General features: G+C 43.1%; 2 protein-coding genes across 2 annotated transcripts in view; one reads left to right on the top strand and one right to left on the bottom strand.

The window, feature by feature from the left end:
* Nucleotides 1-1,581: 1,581 nt before the first annotated feature.
* Nucleotides 1,582-20,660, bottom strand: Mix23 (mitochondrial matrix import factor 23). The gene is made up of 5 exons (XM_052158008.1): nucleotides 20,252-20,660; nucleotides 10,833-10,958; nucleotides 8,528-8,674; nucleotides 3,749-3,808; nucleotides 1,582-1,860 (listed from the first exon to the last, which is right to left on the bottom strand). The coding sequence occupies exons 1-5, from the start codon at nucleotides 20,300-20,302 to the stop codon at nucleotides 1,810-1,812; spliced, it is 435 nt and encodes a 144-aa protein (XP_052013968.1). The 5' UTR covers nucleotides 20,303-20,660; the 3' UTR covers nucleotides 1,582-1,809.
* Nucleotides 20,660-22,772, top strand: part of Fam162a (family with sequence similarity 162 member A) — a 28,727-nt gene continuing 26,614 nt past the window's right edge. Inside the window, exon 1 of the mRNA XM_052158009.1 lies at nucleotides 20,660-20,922. Coding sequence (XP_052013969.1) covers nucleotides 20,889-20,922 — 34 coding nt within the window. The 5' untranslated portion in view covers nucleotides 20,660-20,888. The remainder of the gene's footprint in view (nucleotides 20,923-22,772) is intronic.

A 22,772-nucleotide genomic window follows, 5' to 3' on the forward strand; every position in this document is an offset into this window, starting at 1 on the left:
TGTCTCCAACAAACACACACAGTAAACACTCCAAAAAAGTTCTGTTGATGAAGCAGGGAACTCTTCTGCCTCCATGGCTGATTTCCAGGAACATAATCTGATGAAGATCATCATGCTGCAGGTTCAGGCCTACCAGACACTGGCCAAGTCAGAGCCACATGCTTAATTTAAGCCATGACTCAACAGAATCCAAACCAGCAGCACATGTCCTCCCTAATCACATCCGTGATTGCTACATTACAAGGCAGGAGTGACACACAGATCAGCAATTGCCTCAGTTAGAGAAAAGCAGCATTATGGTAGAGCTAATAAGAACCCTTTGAATGCAGCTGGTCTGGCTTACAGCAGGAAAGGAAGTCAGAAAGACTGCAGAACCGTGAAGATTTAAAACACCACGGCTAATGTTTAGATGGAGAAATAGGGCCCGTGTACTGAGAAATGCAGGTAGCCTCCAGGAATAGATTGGGACTTCTGTTTTTACAACTCATGCATCTAAATTCTGCCACCAAGCTCAGTGATCTCAGAAGCAGTCTTCCCCTGCTTCTGTGCACACAAAAGCCAGTCTCACTCCAGGCTGCATTTCAGCTTTCGCACCCTGAGTCCAGTCCATCTGGACTTCAGAACCACAGGGCTGTGACACAGCAAATATGAACAGGGTGACGCTATTAACCTGGGATGGTGTGTTCTATAGCCAGACAGCTAGTTCCCTGCAGTACAAAGTACTTCACTGCTGGAAATCCTCAAATCCAACAGGGCTCTTGTTTTAGTCATTTACCCCTTTTTCCTTTTCTAGAGCTTATGCTTCTCTTCTATGTCCATGGAAAATTGTCTAGGAAACACCACCAATCCCAACCCAAATTAGTTTTAAATGTAAAAACAAATGTTTTCTGAGACAGGGTTTCTCTGTGTAGTACTGGCTGTCCTGGCACTCACTATAGCTGGCCTTGAACTCAAGATCCACCTGTCTCTGCCTCCCAAGAGCTGAGAATAAAGAGGTGCACCACCACAGCCTGGCTAAGATAAGTGTTTCTTTTGTGAGACAGGTTCTTACTATATATAGCCCCAGATGGCCTCAAACTTGTAAGACTCCCATATCAGCTTTTGAGGACACTGGATTACGGGCAAGAGTCCCCACGCCCAGCTATACAAAGAAAGCAGTGTTTGTGTGGACAGAGTCCAGCCTGATTTTGTCATTTTTTCCTCCAGTTATTTTTATTTTTCAAGTACAGGTATTTTGCCTTAATGTAAGTCTGTGTATCACATGTGTCCCTGGTGCCTGCAAAGGCCAGAAGAGGGCATCAGATCCCCGGGACTAGATAGACAGTTGTGAGCTGCCATGCAGGTGCTGGATGGAACCTGTCCTCTGGAAGAGCAGCCAGTGCTCCTAACCACTGATATCTCTCCAGTCTGATCCTACTCCTTTAAAATAAACCCACAATGACAAAAGAGAAACTAATCTATAATCCTATCTATACTAATAAACCTGTGAAACTCAAGCAGGCATGACATGGAAACTGTACAAATTCTTAGAGGACTGACTATCTCAACTTGCAAAGCCGCCAAATAAATATGTACACTGAGTCAGAAAATTATTTTAATAGTTATAAAACATTTTTTACAGAATCAGTATAAAATAGCAAATGATTATTTTATAATTATGAGAATTAGACTTGAGGTCTTGGCTGAAAGGGCTGAACCAACCAAAGGCCTCGTCCTGCTGGCTCGGAGATCACCCTCGGAAGCCGGCTCTGCTGGCGTCTGTCATGCCCGGGCGAGGAGATGACCAGGTCTTTTTAAAAAACTCTCTCTCTACTCATTCTTTGGAGGCTTGAAGTGAATTCGGCAGCGTTCATTAAACACCTAAGATATTCAAACAGAAACAAAAGTCACCCGGATATCCTGTATAAATCAAGCCTACATATAAATTTGATCTGGGGTTAGGAAACAGTAAGTTTCTTTAGCACACCAAATTAAGCATAATGTATACCTTGGTAACACTCACTAGACAATTTCAGCACCCACTTGCTGGGTGGACCTGTCTTCTGCTAAATTATGCATAGTTATGTATTTCTTGTTTTGTTCACCTTGCTTCCTAAAATTTGAAACAACATATCATAAATGTCAGAATGCCTTCATGACTAAATGGAACTATGCTACAGAAAGTTTTTGGTAGAACAATTCAGAGAAGGTAAAAAAAGGTTTAAAAAGGATAAAGAAGCAGTTAACATTCTTATGTGAGAAGACTTCTGATGTGTGTCAAAGAAAACACAGATACATATCATGTGAGAAGACTTCTGATTTGTATTAAAGAAAACACACACACACAAATCATATTATCGTTCTTTAACAAAGGAAATTCAATATACTGAGGAAGTCTCAGGCATGTGAAAGCACGTCCCTCCCTCCGTGTGGAAGCCCTCACAGCAGAGGCAGATGCCCACTGTACACCCTTGAATGCTTGGAATTTGCATTTTGAGACAGGGTCTTTGTGGCTCATACTGGCCTTGAACTTGCTTTGTAGCTTGGCTTGGCCTGAAACAATCCTCCTGCCTCCTGAGTTACAGGCCACCATGCCTGGCTAAAATTTGATTTTTTTGTGGGCTAATGACAGACAGAATAATACTCTCTCTCAGTACAGCCCACTGTGAAGTGTCCTGAGAACACGTAGGTCTACTGGGATGTAATCCCATCGTTCTGAAGAGCACCTGGGATATCATATCCAAAAGGTTTCCCGCTTGCATGTGCCAAAATCCTCTGCATAGGCTCTCAAAGGCCAGACAGTCACCATACCCTTCTCCCATCACAGTCCCAGAATAAATTATCATTTCTTCAGAGAATGTAGGAATATACAGTCATTGCCAAAATGCAAGGACAAGTTCAGGCTACACTTTGGCAAGGAAGACAGGATGAAGAAATGCCATAGACACTCAATTTATAGCTGTAATTTATTCATGTCTTCACATGCTGTGAATCTCTTTAAATTTAATGACACAGTAAAAGAGCTGGCTACAAGTAGATAGAAGATGACCTCACTACGACTTTAAGAACAGTTAACAAGCCTGGCTATGCACATAAAACCCGGAAGGCCACACACCAAGACAACAGCAGCATTCTGCTTAAGGGTTACCTCCTTCCTTCCTCCCCTCTCCTTCCCTCCCGCTTTCTCTCTCCCTCTCTCTCTCTCCCTCCCTCCTTCCTTCTTTCCTTTCTTGTTTGTGAACACTGTAAAACAAAATTATTTCAGCAACTAAAGCTGACGAAGGAGCAGTTATTAAATGCCAGAAGTCAGTCAGTGTCCAGCAGCTAATATCTAACCCAAGGACATCTAGCAGGAGAGTGGTGGAGCTAAGTCTGCCTGTTCTTTCCTTCTCCTGGACCTTATGTACCCGAGTGTTTCCCCTCCTTAATGTTCCCTGTGTAATGAGACTCAGTGAATATTAACTGATGCAATTGCAGAATAATGCTTGCAACTTTGTTTTTATGAAAAGTAACTGCACAAAAGGCTAAGTTTAACAAATAACCTCTTTGAAAGTTCTCACTTAACTACAGTAAAAACTCTGAATGTTAAACATGCATTAGTGTTAGGAGATCCAAAGACTGTCTCTGAGCCTGCTCTGTAGGCCAGATCCTGCGTGCCTGTAAGGCATTGTGCCTCCACACCGACTGCCTGCACAGCCCCCTCTGCTGGTTGCCTCCTGCTTGTTCAGTTTCTCTCCTATTTCTCTATAAAAATCAACATTTTTCCTACCTTCCAGCTTCTGTCATTTACCACTTCTTCGACATTTAGTTCTGACTGCATCCATTTCAACTGCAAGAGAAAATTAGAAATTCAGAACTGTAAAGAGTTACAACTATAGCTTCAGTGCTGGAGAACAGTGATGGGGCAGATACAGGCAGATCCTGGGGCCTGCTCGCCAGCCAATCTAGCTAAACTGTAAGCTCCAGGGTCAGGAGAAACCCTGCCTCAAGATGGAGAAGGGATTGAGGAAGACACCCTGACATAACCTCTGGCCTCACACACACCAGCACAGGAGACCATACCCCCACATATGCACTCATATACAATATAAAGAGAAAATCAACTTTTACAAAGCATATGTAATATGACATTTTTGTTTGAGCTCTCTGACACACTGGCCCTGGAAGCACTGTCACTCCAAGCATGTCTGTCTCAAGGTGTCCTCCAAGGCCCTGTGTGTAGGGATGAGCTGGCCCTACTCACTCTGTGACAGGGAGGAAAAGAGCAGCAAACCAGCCCAAGAGTGCAGTTCCCCTGGAAACAACTAGAAGGCAAAACGTTCTGAGGGCAGTCACCACTGCTGCCATCATAACAGAAGCAGGAAGGAGGCCTGACGGTGAGCAAAGGACGCTCACGTGCAGAGAGAAGCTCACCGGAAGGCCGGCTAACTCCTCTCATCAGCTCCACCTGTTAGGATCAGTTATTCCACCTGGAAGCCTCACTGAGGAGACACTGGTCTGCCTGGGACTCCTAGTGGAGAACTCTGGATTCCTGCTAGTCACTTCAAGAACCCAATTCGATGGTGTTCCACGTGGGGTGACGGTAAGGCCTGTGGTGGAGGAAGTGAGATGTACCCAAAGAAACCGGCCTGCCACGTGCTGGCTGCTGATCAAGGGGGAGAAGCATCTTCTGTCCCTGACACTGCTTACAGGTTAGCATGAAGGCAAGCCTTTTCCGCTCTCCTCTGCCCCTACAAAGAGCACTGACTGCTAAAGGTCACCGACACCTCTGTAGGTGTTTGTCGGGATATAAAACATCTCTAATTCTTGCCGGGCAGTGCTGAGGCATGCCTGTGATCCCAGCACTTGGGAGGCAGAGGCAGGCGGATTTCTGAGTTGGAGGCCAGCCTAGTCTACAGAGTGAGTTCCAGGACAGCCAGGTCTATACAGAGAAACCCTATCTCAAAAAACAAAAAACAAAAAACAAAAAAAACAAAAACAAAACAAAAACAAAACAAAACAAAAACCTCTCTAATTCTCCATTTTGTGTGACTTCTGCCCCTGGAGCGGCAAGATATAAAAATCCAAGATGCTAAGATTTGCAACAAACAGAAAAACAGAAAATTGATACCAATACGGTACAAATAATCTTAATTTGCTACACTGTGCCCTATATAAAATTTGAATTCAGTTCTTATTTAAAGAAACAAAAACAATAAGTAGGTAAGAAAGATGTTATGGAGGTAAAAAATATGAGGTAATTTTTGATAAGAAAAGTTGACAAGCACCTTCTTTGTCCTCTTACTATAAAAACTCTATGAAAATGCTTCCAGGAGCATGGAACCTGGGGAGATCAAGTTCAGGGTTCCCAGGTCATAGTAACTCACATTCGGTTCCAGAATACGCTAGCTCATATTTGAAAAGGGCGTGGGTGAGAATGAAAATGTCTTAGGTAGAAAGGATTTTATATAGTAAGAGATAAAATGCCTAGAATTTTCCAAATGGAAAAGATTAAAAACAAAAAACAAAAACCACAACCCTAATATATAAAAGGCTAGAGTAGGTTGTACAAGGTTTGCAGAGGATGAGACTTAGATGCTTGACAATTTAAGTTATTAAAATGCGTAGCCACTTATTAGCTTGTGACTTCAGAGCTACCAGTTAGTGTCCCTGCATTCTCAGTGAAGGAGGAAGGCCTGGACATCTGAAGGACTCTGTCAGATTCCATAAGCACACACGAAGAGAAGGCAGCTGCATATCTCCTCAGTTGCAATGGGACAGCTCACAGCTGCCCTCTGGCTGGGAAGCAAACCTCACAGTTCCTCACTGCTTGCTTCCGATGCCCCTCCCTGCAGTCCATGTGGCAGGGCAAAGGGGCAGACATAAGGGCTGAGCAAACAGACACAATCGCTCCCAGTACCAGGGCTTGGCTGGACTCTGACTGTTCTGCATGACTTAGCAGTCCTGCCCCACACCCCATCAATACAGTGAACTAGTCCAGGAAGTAAGGGTAGCACGGCTGCTGCATGCTCACACCATCGGGGGTTAGCATCCAGGGGGCTGATCTGGACAGCACAGCCCGTCTTTCCTCCTCCACTAGTGAAGCTAATGGACCCGCTGGAAAGGATGACCTTTCCTCATAGCGAAGGACAGGTCTGCAGTCATGCTCTCAGGAACAGAAAGCTCGCAGCTACTTAGACCAACTGTATAAAGTAACCTACAAACACCCCTGAACACCAAGGGGAAGTACACGGCCTATGAACGTGTTCACCGCCCAGAGACGCTGTCACTGCCCGATGAACAAGCAAGTATGCAACAGCGACCTCAGCAGCACTCACGGGCAGAGCCACAAGCACAGGGTTGAGGCTGCATGCAGGGAAAGCACAGCAGCCTGGCCTACTTGCTGTGCGCTCCTGTGCATCTGGTTACATCTGCTAAACAAACACCAAGTCCCTTACTACTTACTATAAAAAAAGTTCCCCATTGCCCTTTCAGTCACCTGACAGGAGCCCACTGTGCCATCTTAAACAGACAACATAGTGATCTGATGACCTAAGTTTAATCCCGGGAACTCCTGTGTTGGGAGAAAAGAGAACCAGCTTCTCCAAGTGGTCCTCTGACCTACACACACATACAAATAAACTGAAAAATAAGACATTATAAATTTAAGGGTAAAAGGATACAACAAGTGCTCGAAATCATTCTAGAGAAAAGTAGCATGTGTACACAGGAGACAGGGAAAGGGAGGGAGAAGAGACCGTGAACAGGGGAACAGGAGCCAGGGAGAGTCTGCATGGGAGATCACACTGCTTGGCAGCTCTTCTCTTAGGTCTGGAATTACATAAAATTAAAATGGTACCTAAAAGTTCCCTTAAAAAAGGATGGCAGTATATTCCATGTAACAAAGTGCAGCCAGCCCTCTGTATGATCTGTGAATTTAAACAATTGGGGATCAAAAGTATTTGGGGTGAGAACTTCACATGAACCAAACACGGACACCTCTATTAACTGCGATCAGCAACCGCGGGTGACGTAAAGTACACGGCGTCTGGGGAAGGAAGTTAAATTCACATGTGGGAGCCGAGATCTGTGGGTACTGATCGCCTGTGGGCCGAGGACCCGGAACACCAGAGTACAGCTGTTTTCTTGTAAGCCCCAGCAGTGACTCTGCCTCATTAACTTATTACATGAAGAAAAGCTTCCCTTCACATATCCCTGACTGAGCACTTGACTTTGAAATTGCATTTATAATTTATATTTATAATTTTCGTGTCTCTCTGTGTGTGTGTGTGTGTCTAGCCATAGTGAGCAGGTGTGGAGGTCTAAGGACAATTTATGGAAATTAGATCTTGCACCATGTGGGTTTGAGATCAAACTCAGGTCTTTGTGGCAGCAGGTACCCTGACCTGCCACTTAGCTGGCCCACAACAGTGTGAGTAACAACGCTGCAGAGATGCTGAGAGGTGTAGAAAAGGTATATAAAGAGCCCAACCCACAATGCCTGCAGAGTGGGGTAGGCACCCCCTGAGGGGTTGAGACTACCTATGTTCAACCAGTGCCATGTCTTTATGGCTAAATAGGGCAATAGCTAGAACTTAAGGAATCTATATTGTATTTTAGCAGATTCCTATACAATAAAAGGGGTAAATATTTTCAATACACAAATTCATGAAGAAATGTTTCAAGTAAGCAGACACATTTCCCAAAGAGTTTCCTTAAACATTGGAAAATATCACAAGAAAAGAAATAAAATACAATTCCATATTAATTTTCCCCAAGCTATATACGACACTTGTTTATAAAATATACATTCATTTACTATACCATATCTAAGTGTGATTTAAAACCTACCTGAGGACATGACAACAAGGTATTACTCTTCTGGACCTCCCCCCTCCTGTGTGTGTGTGTGTGTGTGTGTGTGTGTGTGTGTGTGTGTGTGTGTGTGTTCGCGCATGCGCACATATGTAAATGAAGGCCTGATGTTTATGTCATATGGCTTTTCTACACAACCCTCCACTTTATTTACTTTACTGAGGCTGACCCTGGTCTAGCCAATTCTGGTATGTCTAGCGAGTCAGCTTGCCCAGGAATCTTCTACCTGCCTCTGGAGCGCTGTGATTACAGGTGGCTAATAAGCCACCCAAGATGTTTGTTGCTGTTATTGCTCCTGGTTTGATGTATTTATTTGTTTAAGGTATTCGTCTGACAGATGCCAGAAAGGGAGATCAAATGCTCTAGAACTGGAGTTACAGATGGTTCTGAACCTCAATCTGGGTGCTAGGAATCAACCCCAGGTCCTCTTGAAGAGCAGCCTGCATTATGAATCACTGCGCCATCGCTCTAGACCCAACCACCCAATTTTTCCAGTGGCTTCTCAAGATCCAAACTCCAGTCCTCATACTTCATAGCAAACAATTTATCCACTGAGTCATCCTCCCAACCCTGTCCTGAACATTTTTTTAAAGTAATAACCATAACTTACTTGAAAGTGTACTTATTAAAACTCCATTTTGAAGGCTATATCTGGGAACCTTTGCCTTAGAAATGTAAGGTCTGCTCAGCTTACCTTGGTCTGTTCTTTTCTAAGTCGCTTTAATAACGTTAAGTCATCCAGGTTCTTTTCTCTCTCTTCTCGGAGACTTTTTACTATTGCTGAGGTCTGTGCTATACAGTTCTTTATAACTTTGTCCCTACTGACATGAGCTGTCATCAACTAAAAGGACAAAAGAATGAAAAGAAGGAAAGAAATCACATTAATTTGTTACATTTTAGTATTAGGGAAAAAAATGAGACTTCAGGAATGCAATAGTTTTTAAAACAATTTTTAAAATTCTCTGCAAGAGAAAACTGTTGGCTGGATTGCCTACATCACGTGAGAGAGCCTCAGAGGGTGCGGAGGAGGCCGGGCGCTTCCTTCCCCAACCCTGGCCAGTACCTCCTGCTCCTCCTTCCTGCGCACAGTCCTCGGCCTTGCCTGCGGCCTCCTGACCAACCTTGCTCTCCTCACTTCTACCCTCCCCGCGGCTGATGACTAGAGTCGCTCCTTTTTGTCTTTCCTAGTTGGTTTCAGTCTCTCGTGTTGCTAACAAGGGAAAGATGATGTGAACAAACGGATGTGGAGAATATCTTAGTTACATAAAGAAATATAAAGAATATTATATTTAACTATGCAATCAGAGGCCTTTTTAAAAATTTAAAGTATTGACAAAGAGAAGCCAAGGCAGAGCTTAGTGGCTGCATTGTGTGCGCTGACTACAAGGCTAACTGACAGAATGATTCTCATAGCCCTTCTTAAAGTAACACATCCAGCAAGGCAGCCTTTCTCCGCCTGCCCTGGGTAGGCAAGGAAGAATGCTCATGGCTCAAGCTTCTCTTCCAATCACACCTGGGGAGAACTCAGTGAAACTATTTAATTTTTATTACGAGAAGCCTTTCGAGGTTAACTGTCTAAATTTATGCTTTAGCTCTCATATTCTTTCCTATGAACAACTGTCACCATTAAGGAATGCAAATATGTCCTCATCAACTATAAGCAACTTTGGATGTTCTGGACTCCTCAAAAGGGATGACACTCAAGAAGAGGTCTTAGTGGTTCTTACTGGCTAGAGCCCCACAGACCCAGACTCTAGGACAAAGTTATTTGAAACATAATAGCGGCCACTCTGGCAAGTATATTAAAATACATAGAACAGTACGCTCTTAGTTCACTAATCCTCTACAACATTATGAAACTGAGGTGAGGAGAGGTTATACGAAATGCTCAGTCAGCAACCTAGGAAGCAGCAGATGTGAGATCTGACTTGGTCCTAGAATCTATATTGCTACACATGATACTATCAACCCCTATGCTAACAGAAGACTGGAAATGGGAAGAACTGAATAGTAGAGACTAGACAGGTAGAAGGGAGGAGAGCAACAGAGTGGCCATACATTTCGAGTTCTTTAGTCAGAGATACCTGAAGACATAAACGTATTATCAAACATCCCACAGTATGTTAGGACTTGGAGACTCCACACACACTTACCATGACTAAATCACAAAAACACCACACCTTCCAATTTTATAAAACCAGTTATTTACCTGATTGCTCAATAGAAAGACAGACTTTAACTAAACAAAGAAAATCAGAACTAAGATGCCAGGTAGGTAGTGTTCTAAATTTAATTGGTATCAGTAAGTCTGTCCACAGAATGTCTTTTTCCACACCTGCAATCCACTAGAAATCTACACAGTAATGGTGGGAAAGCATAAAAAAGCACGTGCCATTTGAACTTTAACTTCCAACTTAATGGAGGGCCTCAGTAAGCTACAGCACAGCTGTACCATTTCCTTCTGCTTTTGCAAACTCAAAAGAGAACTCCAGCAGGTAAGGAGACCTACAAGCAACAGAAAGGGAGTTTTATTAATGCCTGCAGCTTTTTCTTCCTTTCCTAATACACACTTCCTCTCAAAACGTAAAAGGCCTGCAAGGTTCTCAGTCTGCTTGCCATTGGCTCCTAGGTGTCTTGGGATTGACCCATTCGAGGTCCTCACTCCTGCTACTTACTGACTGGACTGTTTCACGGTCCTCGTGCTCATCCCATGCACACTGTGTATTTATGCAATGAGCACACAGGCCAGACTACTGCTGCTCCCATTCTCACAGCCATCTCTTCACAGATTTGTGTGCACACGACACAATGTCTGGAGCCGTAAAAACCATATTAAAATCAGTGTGCTCCACCTTCAGGTGTACACAAGATGTCATGTTTTTCACAGTGTAGATATAAGTCAACATATTTCTCATTTTACCTGCAAAGAAAGGTATAACAAAAAAAAAAAAAAAAAAAAAAAAAAACACCAAAGAGAGAGACTCAAGAGGTGAACTTACAGACTCATACAGCTGTTTACAGGTTTGGCTGGCATCGATTTTCCCTGCAAAGGAAGCTGTTGGAACCGTAGTGTTTAATTCATGTACTATTCTGTCATCAATTGTCCTCATCACCTTGAGTAATTCCTATACATGTTTAAAATAAAAGAACAGAATATAATCTCAGTGAAAGGTTAAGTGATAAGTTAAATATTTAAGCAAAAGGAGAAAACACTTGGATATTTTACAACCCTTTTACATAAGAGGAAACAAGCCAAAGAATACAGTCAAAATCTCTTTATCACAACGGTGACAGGTGGGATATGCTACAAACAGTGATTCTAAGCGAGGACTGTGCGTCTAGCCCTGTGCCTCAGCCATGAGATCCACGGTCTGGTAAGCTCTACCCCCCCATCCAACACATAGCCAGAAAGGGCACTCCAACCACAACCACTGGTGGCCTGCTCTAGCCTAACCTTGCAACTGTGGGGCTGGGAGACACACAGGGCTGGGTTGGTCAGCTCACAGACGCAAAGCCGACCACCGCCAGCCTGACCTTGCAGACCTTTGACTTTCTACTATGACTACAGATAATTTTGTGATAACAACAAATTTGCTACTAGAGAAAAAACATACTTTGGCTTTTTTTTTTTAATTCATTAAACAGGTAGGAAATAGTTCTAGCTTTTCTTTAGTAACTATGGTTCACATTTCTTAAGGCTTGGCTTTCCTTCAAAGTCTCCAACTCATACAAACCCAATCCAAAGAAAAACAATACCAAAAATTATTTATTATGGCCAAGTGGCTGGAGATGCAGCTCAATAGTGGTGCGCTTGCCTACCTCCTGTGAGGCCCTCAGGTCCACCCCAGGAATCTACTGCACCCCAAAAAAAGAAAAGGACAAGGAGCTCAAAGTACACTGCACAGCACAGATGCTCCCCACACCGTGAGGACCAAGTTTGTTTGTTTGTTTTTATTTGTCTCTCTCATTCACTATAAAAACCTTCCTCTTAATCACACCACAGAGTGGCCATTTCAGCAGTTTTGTTACTGCACCCCTCACATTTTGAAAAAAAATACTTAATTACCCAAAGTTAACCATTAGCAATATATTAACACATTTTCTTATTACTTTTTACATATTTATGAAGTAACATTTTAAAAAAATGGCATACAGTGAACACGTTGCCTGTGTTACCAAAAAACAATGGACAACACCCCAGTGCTGGGACTCAAACGCAGGTCCTCGTGCATGCTAGGCAATGCCCTGCCACTAAGCCACTCCTGGTTTCCTTGAAGACATTTTCAATAGTTCTATACTCTTGTCTGTGGAGTAGTCAAGTGTGGCCAACCATTTAATCAGAGCACGTAGGCTAAACTCTGTTCCTACCACGCCATCCCCTTAAACTGCAGAGTACTGTAACGGCCTGCATATGAGCTCAATATGGAAACAGAGCAGCTTTCACAACTTCATAATTTAGATGAAGAAGTGACAGGCAAGGGCTTGTGAGAGAGCACTTGCTGCCAAGCCAGATGAGCTAAGTTCAGGCCCCAGGACCACGCGGTGGAAGGAGAGAACCAGCTCCCACAGGCTGTCCTAGACCTCCACTCACTTGAATACATGGCACAAGCGTTCCCTTCCCCAAATAAATGAAACTTAATGAAAACACTGCAGGTAAGTAACACAAAGTTCATTATCTTGTCTTTATTTTCTGTGTTTATTTTTGTTGATAGTATTCTTTGTAAACTATAACTCTTAAGGGAAATTCTCAATATATTCCCTGGGCAACTACTACTTTAAATATTATGTCATATAATGTAGGGCATATATTGTCCACCTTAGTAAATTCCAAATGAGTGATGGTAGCACTTGGTGAGTCAGAGGGAAGAAAACAGTTGGGTGTGGTGGCACAGCCTGTGATCTGAGCACTCAGGAGGCTGAGGCAGGAGAATCATGGGCTAGAGATCAGCCTGGGCTCCATAGCAAGGACCTGTCTCTAGGAGGGGGAAGGACAGAGCCAGCCTAACCTACAACTACTTTTTCCCATACCCCCTTTAAAAATCTCCTTCCAATTCTTTATCTCTTGTGTTCACAGTGAGCTTATCTTCTGAGGCCAGATTTCAGTTGTACCTCTTGGATAGTCTTCCTTGGCCAGGAAAGCTCTCAGCAACTTTCTTCTTTGAACAGTATAACAAGAAGCAGAGTGTATCTTTTTACTAACTCCCAGAGCATTCAAACAACAGATGCTGATAGAGAAATACTGTGGGAAAGGGAAAGCTAGTTCGATGGAGTGGAACATGACCAAGTTGGGGTTCAGGGCTATTCTGAGTAGGAAGATCAAGCAATGCCTCTGATGCCACTGGATGTTCTCTCTCATGCAGATCCTAGCTTCATATCTTGCAGCAGCGTGTTTAGCCTGGGGTGCTGCAGAGGCCAGAGAGCTACAAAGGGGACATTAGAGAAGGAAAAAAAGAATCTTAAAGGAGGTGGGACAGTAGACCACAGGTGAAATGAGAGTAGGGGGAGAAACCTGGGGCTAGGCTGGAGCAGGCCAGAGGGCAGGCAGAGAAGACTGGGTAGAATAAAGTGTTAACTCCAACTACAAATTATGAAGAATCCCTAATGAAGTCTACTTTGTAAGCTTTTAAAAATACAATTTGCTTTTTGAAAAGTTTAAAAAGAAGTACCCTGTATGGGTAGATAATGGTCCTCCCAGAAGTCACACATATGAAAACCCAAATGCCAAGTGTGAAATACCTCCCTACAAGTAGATAGTCAGTGAGACCCTAGAACCCCCAAAACAATCCAAGTAACTATCATTACTCTTGGTAGCCCACCAGACTACATGATAAGATCCAATTGCTGAAGACGCCATACACTTTGCTCACAGGACATAAAGACACCAAGATGAAACTAAACAAGAAGCATCCTCCAGGTGGCTAGCTTCCCTACCATCAAAAGGTGCCAAGAGGCTCCTAGGGAAGAAAAGTCATGTGGGCACCATGAATTACAATAACAACCTGCCAGACTAGAGGTTAAGTAGCCACCCCTGCAACAGTGGCCAGACAGATGAAGATAACCAACTATTTTCTGATTAGATGTGAGACCTGTTCCACAGTAAGAATTCACACCTGGTCGAGAAACCATGGCTGGACAGGTCATAAGCCCTACTATGGGAACCTACTACTGTTGTGTTTGCTAACAGACATGTTGTCAAGACGCCTCTGAACTACTCATGCTTATACCCACAGGTCAGTGCTGCTGTCAGTCCTCTTTGGAAAAGCCTCTTTTTGCAGGGGATGGCAGTTAATGCTAAGACTCATAATTGGTCAAAGTGCTGATTAGTGACTATTGGTTGCTTGGCCCTAAAATCTCTATCAGTCACTCCAAGGCTTAGGTACCACAGAGAAGATGGTGGGAAAAATGTAAAAACCCAAGGGTGGAGAGGGGCACTGTAAGACAAAGTCTCCTGGACATCATCAATGCAGAAAAGAGCAAGAGAGAAAAGAGGCCAAAGAGGATGGCTGACTAAGTGTGTTCTAGCATGGTCTTTCCTTGGCAATACAGCATTTAACCTCCCGTATAAAACTCATTCCTTTTAAGAAAGAACAGTGAGATGTGAAACTCTTTTAAGATTTGTTTTTAAGGCTACAAAGGTAGCTCAGTGGTTAAGAACATTGGCTGCTCTTCCAGAGGATCCAGATTTGATTCCCAACATCTACATAGTGGCTCACAATCATCAGAAACTCCAGTTCCAGGGAACCTCACATCCTCTTCTAGGTGTTAAGGGCACTAGACATGGAGGCAGTGAACAGACATAGATGCAGGCAACCACATATAAATATATTTTTTAAAAGATTTGTTTTTAAACTATACAGCGTAATGTTTTTGTACAGTTAAAACACTACCAAATGTGTTTAGGTAACCCTGTCCTGGTAGTATTTTTAACATCTACTAACCTTTCCTGGCACAGTATGGGGACTGTGAATTTACCTCAGGTTCAATATTATTAAGAATTCAGGAATTGCAAGGATGCCCTTGATATCACCACTTAACTAGACCATTGAATATATAAACACAGTATAAGAAGAGACTCAGTATTGTAGGATATGTTACAGGATGAAAATGAGCGAAATGCCCTAAGAATGGTGGCTATATAATCAGATTTCTGTTCTGAAATGGCTGCCTAGAAAGTGGACTGGACACTAGGGTAGATAAGTCAGGAGACTGACAGCAATCCAGGCTAAAGTTTATGCAGCTTAACATTTGCTGAGCTTTTATTGATGCTGAACTTTAACCAGTTTTTGAGTTTGAATACCTACTATAACTTTAATCATGATAAACAAATCCTCTCAATAAAACAACATAAACACACTATTAAGGTAATAGAATTTGTCTGTACTAATTGGGCAATGAATCTACTTTTTAAAAAATGCATTAGTTCGTGTGGGCACACGTGCTACGGCATGCTCAGAGGACAACTTTGTGGATTTCAGTCTCTCTTTCCAAGTTTGTACAGAGTCTGGGTATCAAACTCAGGTTGCAATGTGGCAAGTACTTCTACCTGTTAAACCATCTAGCTGCCCCTGAACTCAGCCACTACTTTGCAATCTTACCATCAGAATCTATAAATTAGGTCTGCCAAATACACCATTTTCCTCCCTTTCCTGTGTACTAATAGATTACCAACCTATGATCTAAAACCGGGCTTTTGACACTAACATGCAAAGTTATTTAAGTTGAAATTCTCAATTTAAAACCTTCAGTTACCACAGCATACTTATGCTGAAGAACTACATGTTGGCAGCAGCTACCACCTGTGTGCAGCACAAATGCACAGCACTTCTATCACCACAGGGCCAAGCAAGTGGAGCTGCATGCTGTTACACGGCGCTGAGCCAGGAGTTCCGTCCTGGAATCCACAGCAAGGTGGAAGGAGAGAACCGACTCCTCAAACTGTCCTCTGCTCAGACTCATGTCCACACGTGTGTCCTGTACTCTTCCACCACACACACACCCACACAATAATAAAATTTTAAAAGAAATTTTTAAAAATACAATGACAGTAACTGTACTGATGCACACTTGTTCCAGGATTGTTGACAATCATGTTATTATTAAATTTCATCGGCAGATTATAAAAAAAGGATTAGATTTTTTTGTAATGGGTAGATTACCAAAAAAAGGTCTCTTACCAGGCCCATTTCCTTACAGTGAAAGAAGCATCAAGCCCTTATGCCAACTCCAGGAGGGCCTAGGACAAAGGCTGGGTAGTGTAAAGTCAACTCAAAATCAATTATGTATACCCAAATAAGTAATAAGTACAGAAAACCATTCTGGAAAGAAATAGTGAGTTATTTTGTCCAAGAGAAACATGACCTGGGTCTCAGCTGGGGAGAAGGGGAAGGTACTTCAGAGTGAGTGACAGCGGCAGGGAGGAAGCACGGAAAACAGGAGCATGTGCTGAGGAAAAAGTTAGAAGTGACAAGGCAGAAGGTTCAAATAAAGGCTAGATATGGAAAGGGTTGGGAGAGAGAAGCATTTGGAAGATTATGGCTAGAGGCACTTTAGGATTTTCGCTCTGTTGTTTTCCAAGACAGGTTTCTGTGTGTATAACCCTGGCTGTGCTAGAACTCACTATGTAGAGCAGACTGCCCTCGAACTCAAGTGAGATACAGCTGCCTCTGCCTCCCAATTAAAAGCATGTTCCGCCACTGCCCGGCCTAGGGATGCTCACATGCCATGCCAAGTCCTTAGAGCTTAGATTCTAAATTCAAAAGAGAACACAAAAGTGACTAACGAGACTTATCCAAAAGCTGCAAAAATCACAAGTCCCACATGCTTCTGACCCTAAGTGCTGAGATTAAAGTAGTGAGCTACCACGCCACGCACAAAATGTTTTTCTTGATCAGCCCTTGACTGTGTTCCCCTAAGCGTCTAAGGGAGCTAAAATTTTCAAGTTTTTGTAATGCTGGTAATAAAAAAAATACACTGTGCTTACAGTCAGATGTGTATCAAATATCATCATGTACAGAGTGCAGTTGACAATGGTAATGGATGACGGTTACTGGCTTATGTATTTATCATGCTAGTCTTTCCATCATTACTTTAGCATAATCCTTCTTAAAGCAGCTTCGCAGATCTCCTGTTTACTGCATCCCAATTGCATCAAGAAGCCATGACAGGGATTGGCTTAAACCTAGATAAGGTTTAATTACTGTTCATATTTGCACAACATAAAGTCACCTGTAACACATTTCTCAGCATATCTCCCCATTATTAAGCAATGCATGACTGTACAGGAAACATTTTGCCTGTGTGCAATTACCTCTGCCTAGAATTCAACTGGTATTATCTAAGGCTCAACTCAATTATGACCTCATTTTCTTTCTTTCTGAGCTCTCCTGTACTAGCTCCAGAGCCTTCTTCATGTTCTTATCCTCATTTAAAGTTCCTCATCTCATACTCTGTCCACCACAGTATCTCCCAGAGCTTGGTAGCTGGCAGATACCAAATTATTTACCCCGGAATGCATGTGAAAGCCCTTAGTCCTTATAGGCAAGGCTTTCGGGGATGAAAGTTAAATAGAAGTCACAACCAGGCACACAAAATACAGTTTCAGCTACTTGAAAGGCTGTGGTAGGACTTCTTGAGATCTTGTCAAACACACACATACACACACACACACACACAGAGATACATAAATGGAGGTCAGCAAGGCAGGAACTCTAATCTGCCACAACTGGGGTCCTCACTGGAAGAGGAATAGATATCAGTGACATTACTCCAACTGCACAGATGAGGTGTAAAGACACAGTGAGAAAACTGTCTAGATGCCAGGAAAAGACCTCACCAGAAGCCAACCCCAACACAACCCTAATCCTGGAATTCTGGCTTCCAAAAGTTCAGCAAACCACATTTCTGTTGTTTAAGCCACTTAGGACTGTAGTATTTAGTTACGGCAGCTTGAGCAGGCTAAAAATAAATATACCCAGTAAATTGTTGATTATATATTAAAATGAGATTTGAAGCATTCAATTTTAATTTTTTTATTCTATTTCACATTGGAAATAGGATATTTTCTGGGAATTCTACACTAAAGGGGGTATACAAAAAGTTTAAAACTCTTTAAAAACCTTTAAGCTTAAAATATATAGCTGTATGAAAACAAAATCAGAACTACTAATAGTTGGAACTTGACAGAAAGTGACAGGGATTGCGTAGGAAAGCCTATGAGAAAACTTTTGAAGATGAAAACATCAATTTTGATGCTGACATAAGTCTGCCTTACAAGAACAAGTCCACGTCAAACTAGGAGGAGTGTTTGTAAATACCTGTGCACTACATCATATACAAAATATAACCCTCCAAAATAGTAAACAAGTCCTGAACTTCAGTTAATGATATGCATGCAGCATATTTAAAAGTACTCTTCATTTGTTTTAAGTGATGTTAAGGCCTCTTTTCAAATTAAAAAGTGGGCTAATGGATCGAAAGGTGGATACCAGATATAAATAGATATAAATCAGAGTCGGAACAGGTATAGCAAGTCACTGACCAAAGCATTTTGATGGTGGTTACACAGAACATTCACAATACAATTCTTTCAACATCTCATAATTATGAGGTAAAATCCTACCTAATATTTACAATTAAACAAACAAACAAACAAAAAAAGACAAGACTTTCAGTTTCTTTCCTCTGACATTCAGTGCAGGGCTTTCTGTAGTTAGGATACCTACACACAAAGTGATCTAACAACTCTTGAGAATGTTAATTTTGATTTGTAATTTGTGAAAATCCCAGTCTACCATGTCTTATAATTTTACCAAATTCATTTAAGTGTAAATGCCATACTAATGTTTTACATTATAACAGCACTTTCATGTATGTTCTGGCCCTATCTGTGAAGGGGTGGGAACAAAAATTAATGCCTACTTACAAAATTAAAATATATGCTAAGGCTGGTTCTGGGTAAATGGGTCTTTTGATTTTTAACTGAGATATTCATTAAATCTTCTGGCCAAGGGACTGGAGAGGTGGCTCAGTGGATAATAGTACCTATTCTTGCAGAGGACTCAGGTTAAATTCCTAGCACCATATGGCAGTTGTTTGTAACTTTAGTCCTAAGGGATACAATCCCTTCTTTTGGCCTCTGTAGGTACTGCACTGATGTGGAGCACAGACAGACATACCCACAAAACACTGATGCTCTTAAGAATGTTTTAAAAAAACATCTTTTGGCCAAATTATTTACCAAATAAATCAATCTGGTGAGATTATCTTCAAGAATATCACTACCTACAAGCTACTCAAAGTATTAAGATTACTACAGATAGGGAAATGATGGCATGCTTAACAAATTTTACTATCTTTACTTAAAATGCATTCTTTTTGTTTTGTTTTGGTTTTGGATTTAGTTTTTTCAAGACAGGGTTTCTCTGTGTAGCCCTGGCTGTCCTGGAACTCACTCTGTAGACCAGGCTGGCCTCGAACTCAGAAATCCGCCTGCCTCTGCCTCCCAAAGTGCTAGGATTAGAGGCGTGTGCCACCACCGCCCGGCTTAAAATGCATTCTTAAAGGTCATATTTTCTTTAACTTCAAGTCTAATTTAGTAGCAGAACTATCATTGTGAATTGATCAACATCCAGATCGTTATTCTTGAATTCTTAGGTGAGTGCTGGACCTTTGATATTTTTAGTACAAAAAGACACATTTTGTTTGTTTATGGTTTTTTTTTTGGTTTTGTTTGTTTGTTTGTTTGTTTCGAGACAGGGTTTCTCTGCATAGCCCTGGCTGTCCTGGAACTCACTCTGTAGACCAGGCTGGCCTCGAACTCAGAGATCCGCCTGCCTCTGCCTCCCAGAGTGCTGGGATTACAGGCGTGCGCCACCACCGCCCGGCTAAAAAGACACATTTTTACTTGGTTGTTACCCGTTCTCTCGGGATCAAGAAGACAACAGCACCGGCCAAGTATTTGACTTAACACTTAACCCTCCCCCCTCCCCCTCCCCAAGCTTCCAAATACTCATTGTATCGCACCACAAACAAACAAAAAAGGCACTATGCCAAATACTTTATCAAGTACACTTTTCTCTCTCCTACAAAATCTCAACTTAGAAGTGGGAGAGTATTGGTAGAAGCAGGAAGCGAAGTTCAGGGAACTGCTGAACTGTTAACAATCCCTACCCACAGCTTCAGAGCTCGGCTTTACCAGTCCAGAATGACCCGGAGGGCCTCAGGCACCTCCCTGCACAGAGCACCTACGCTTCCCAAGGCCACCCCTAGCCCCCATGACCTCCAAAGGTCCCCCTATAAAAAGCTCTGAACAGCCTGCTTTTTCTACAGTTTGTCTATCTACCCTCCCAGACCAAAGCACCAAGTAGGATCTGGGGACAAAAGGCTAGACAAGCTTGCCACGTGAGAAAAACCTCATCACCTGGAACTCGGCGAACTCTTCACAGTTCACACTGCCACTGGGCGCCGCCATATTGGACGAACGCGAGGACCCCGCAGCCGACCAATCACCGTGGAGCAGAGGTGTCCGCGGTGCTGCCTGACAGCAAGTACTGTGAGCCCGGGAGCGGAGAGCAGGGCTTGCCTTCCTGTCTGATCCTAGAGCATAGGTTGTTAATGAGGAATAAGACCTGGAAGAAGGGTCGAGAAACAACGGCGCTTGGGGAGGCGAGGGTGGGTAAGCGGTGAGAATCACTAGATGTTTTTTAAAACATAGCTAAGTAGGAAGCAGGCTTCGTTCGGACATTCCCGAAGCCAGGACGCCATAGGGCCCTGGTCCCCAAGACCCTCGGCGTGTGTCACTCGCTTGCACTGTCCTAAAACACTAGTCAGCGCTTCCCAGTTGGCAGACATCGCCCTTCCTCCTCCGCATTCATGCCCAGGCAGGCTGGGCGTTTGGCCGCGTCCCCCACTCGTCGCGCACGTCCCGCACGCCCGCTGCGTCACGCCTGCACGCCCCGCCCACCCCGCCTGCGCCCTCCCCACGCGGGCCCTCGGTGACATTGAGCGCCAGCGCCGCGGCCGCCGTGGGGTGCTGTGCGTCGGCGGAGCAGGCGGCCATGTGGACCCTCCGCGGCCTGCGCCTGGCGGCTGGTGAGACGCGGGTCTGCGGGCGGCAGGAGGGGCATCACCGGTGGGGGTGTCCTGCTTACTGCAACCGTGCGAGGACCGCAGCGCCTTAGCAGACACGGGGGGCTGGCCGAGACCCTGGCTTCTGGCGCTCATTCCCGCAGCTCCCATCTTAAGTTAGTCCCTCGATGCCTCCACCTGGTCCCCATCCTCCTGTGAGCTAATGCTTTCCACCCTGAATTTCTCCCATCCGTTATTCTAGTTGTGCCTTCCTACGTGGCTACTTGTCTTTCCCTCTTTAGGTGTGGGACTCAAAGATCTCACAGAATACGAGTAATTGCTGCCTTAAGATGTGGGTGGCAATACATACTTGTGAACAATAGTGCGATAAGTGCTTCTGCTTTCTTAGGGGAAAGTGCTATGCTAATGTAAGGTCGGTAGCCTGTTTTCTCAGTAAACATTGGAGCATTTGAGTGTTTTGGAGTCTGGTAAAGTGAACGTATCCCGCCTCGGGGAAATCTAGAGAACCTTGAATTATCAAGTTGAGAATTCAGAGAGTTTGCAGCTTATATCTTGAGGATCTTTAGAGGGTAGCGTACTCTTTTGATCATCTTAATGAAATTTCTTGGTATATCCTTTATTCCGTGGCATCAAATCACTACAGAGTTGTTAAATTTTTAAAGAAAGAATAGCCCCTTTTGCTATTGTAATGTACATTGTAAATGCTATTTAAGCAACGCAAAAAAAAAAAAGGTAAATGTAAAATAGTTGTGTAATTTTGCAGAGTAGCCAGGGAAGAGGTTAGATTTTACCGACTGAAAGACAAGCTTCAATGGGTCAGCACTGCTTCCACCCTTAAACACCAACACCCACTCTGCTCTAGAAAAAAAAAAATGTGGGGGAAAAGAAAAGAAAAAGCCCTCATTCTATTACTAGTTTTGATTTGTATCAGTTAGGATCTAATCATCTCAAAACTTTTGTGTGCGTGTTAAGTATTATAAAGTTTTCAAAAGAGCAAGCAAAAGAATCAGCAACCTGTGAGTTATGGGAAAGATACTTAGTACTTAAATGCTGGCAGTAGTTACTTTTCTAGACTGTAGCACACGTCATGGAAATCTAAAGTGTCTTGGAAGAATTCTGATGTTTTGGAACTTCGCTGTTGGGCCTCTAACCAAGACAGAATTCCTTGCACAATTTAGTAACAATTTATTTTACTTATGATGGGGAATATTTTAATAGCACACCGAGGATGTGATGGGCAACTGCTTCCAGGTGATCTGTATCTGGCGTGTTGTGAGCACCTTCCAGTGATTTACTTTACTTTTACCTGTTTTATTAATAAAAGCACTTTCTGATTTACTTTATCTGGCTTCTACAGTGCCCTTCCTTGGGTCTCATTCCCTCCTGTCTTTATAAATAAGCATAAGGGGCTAAATAACTTATGCAGCACCACGGGGTGATAAATGTCAACTCCTTTGGAGGGCAGCGAGTTTGTGTTATCTGCGTTCCTTACTGCTGTTGATGCTGCTACTGGAGTATGTGCATGTGTAAGTTAACCATCATAAGGTCAGTTGGAGCTTGTTTTGTTTTGAGGCATTCACTATGTAGCCTGGCTGCCGTGGACCTCACTTTGTGGACCAGGCTGATCTTGAACTCACAGATACCCTCCCCGGTGCAGTTGGGGCTCCTTAAGGTGAACAGATGTGAAATCTGCACACATGAGTGCAGATATGTTTGTGAAGTGGTTGTACACTTTCATTCACAAATGAACTTTCAAGAACCGATGGCAGTTTAATAAATAATATTGACCAGGCTAACTCAATTAGAAATGTAATCTAGGCATTGTTTTCTTGCCCAGAATATTGTTCAGAATA

The sequence above is a fragment of the Apodemus sylvaticus genome, chromosome 15 (genome assembly GCF_947179515.1).
Source record: "Apodemus sylvaticus chromosome 15, mApoSyl1.1, whole genome shotgun sequence".
Classification (NCBI taxonomy): domain Eukaryota; kingdom Metazoa; phylum Chordata; class Mammalia; order Rodentia; family Muridae; genus Apodemus; species Apodemus sylvaticus.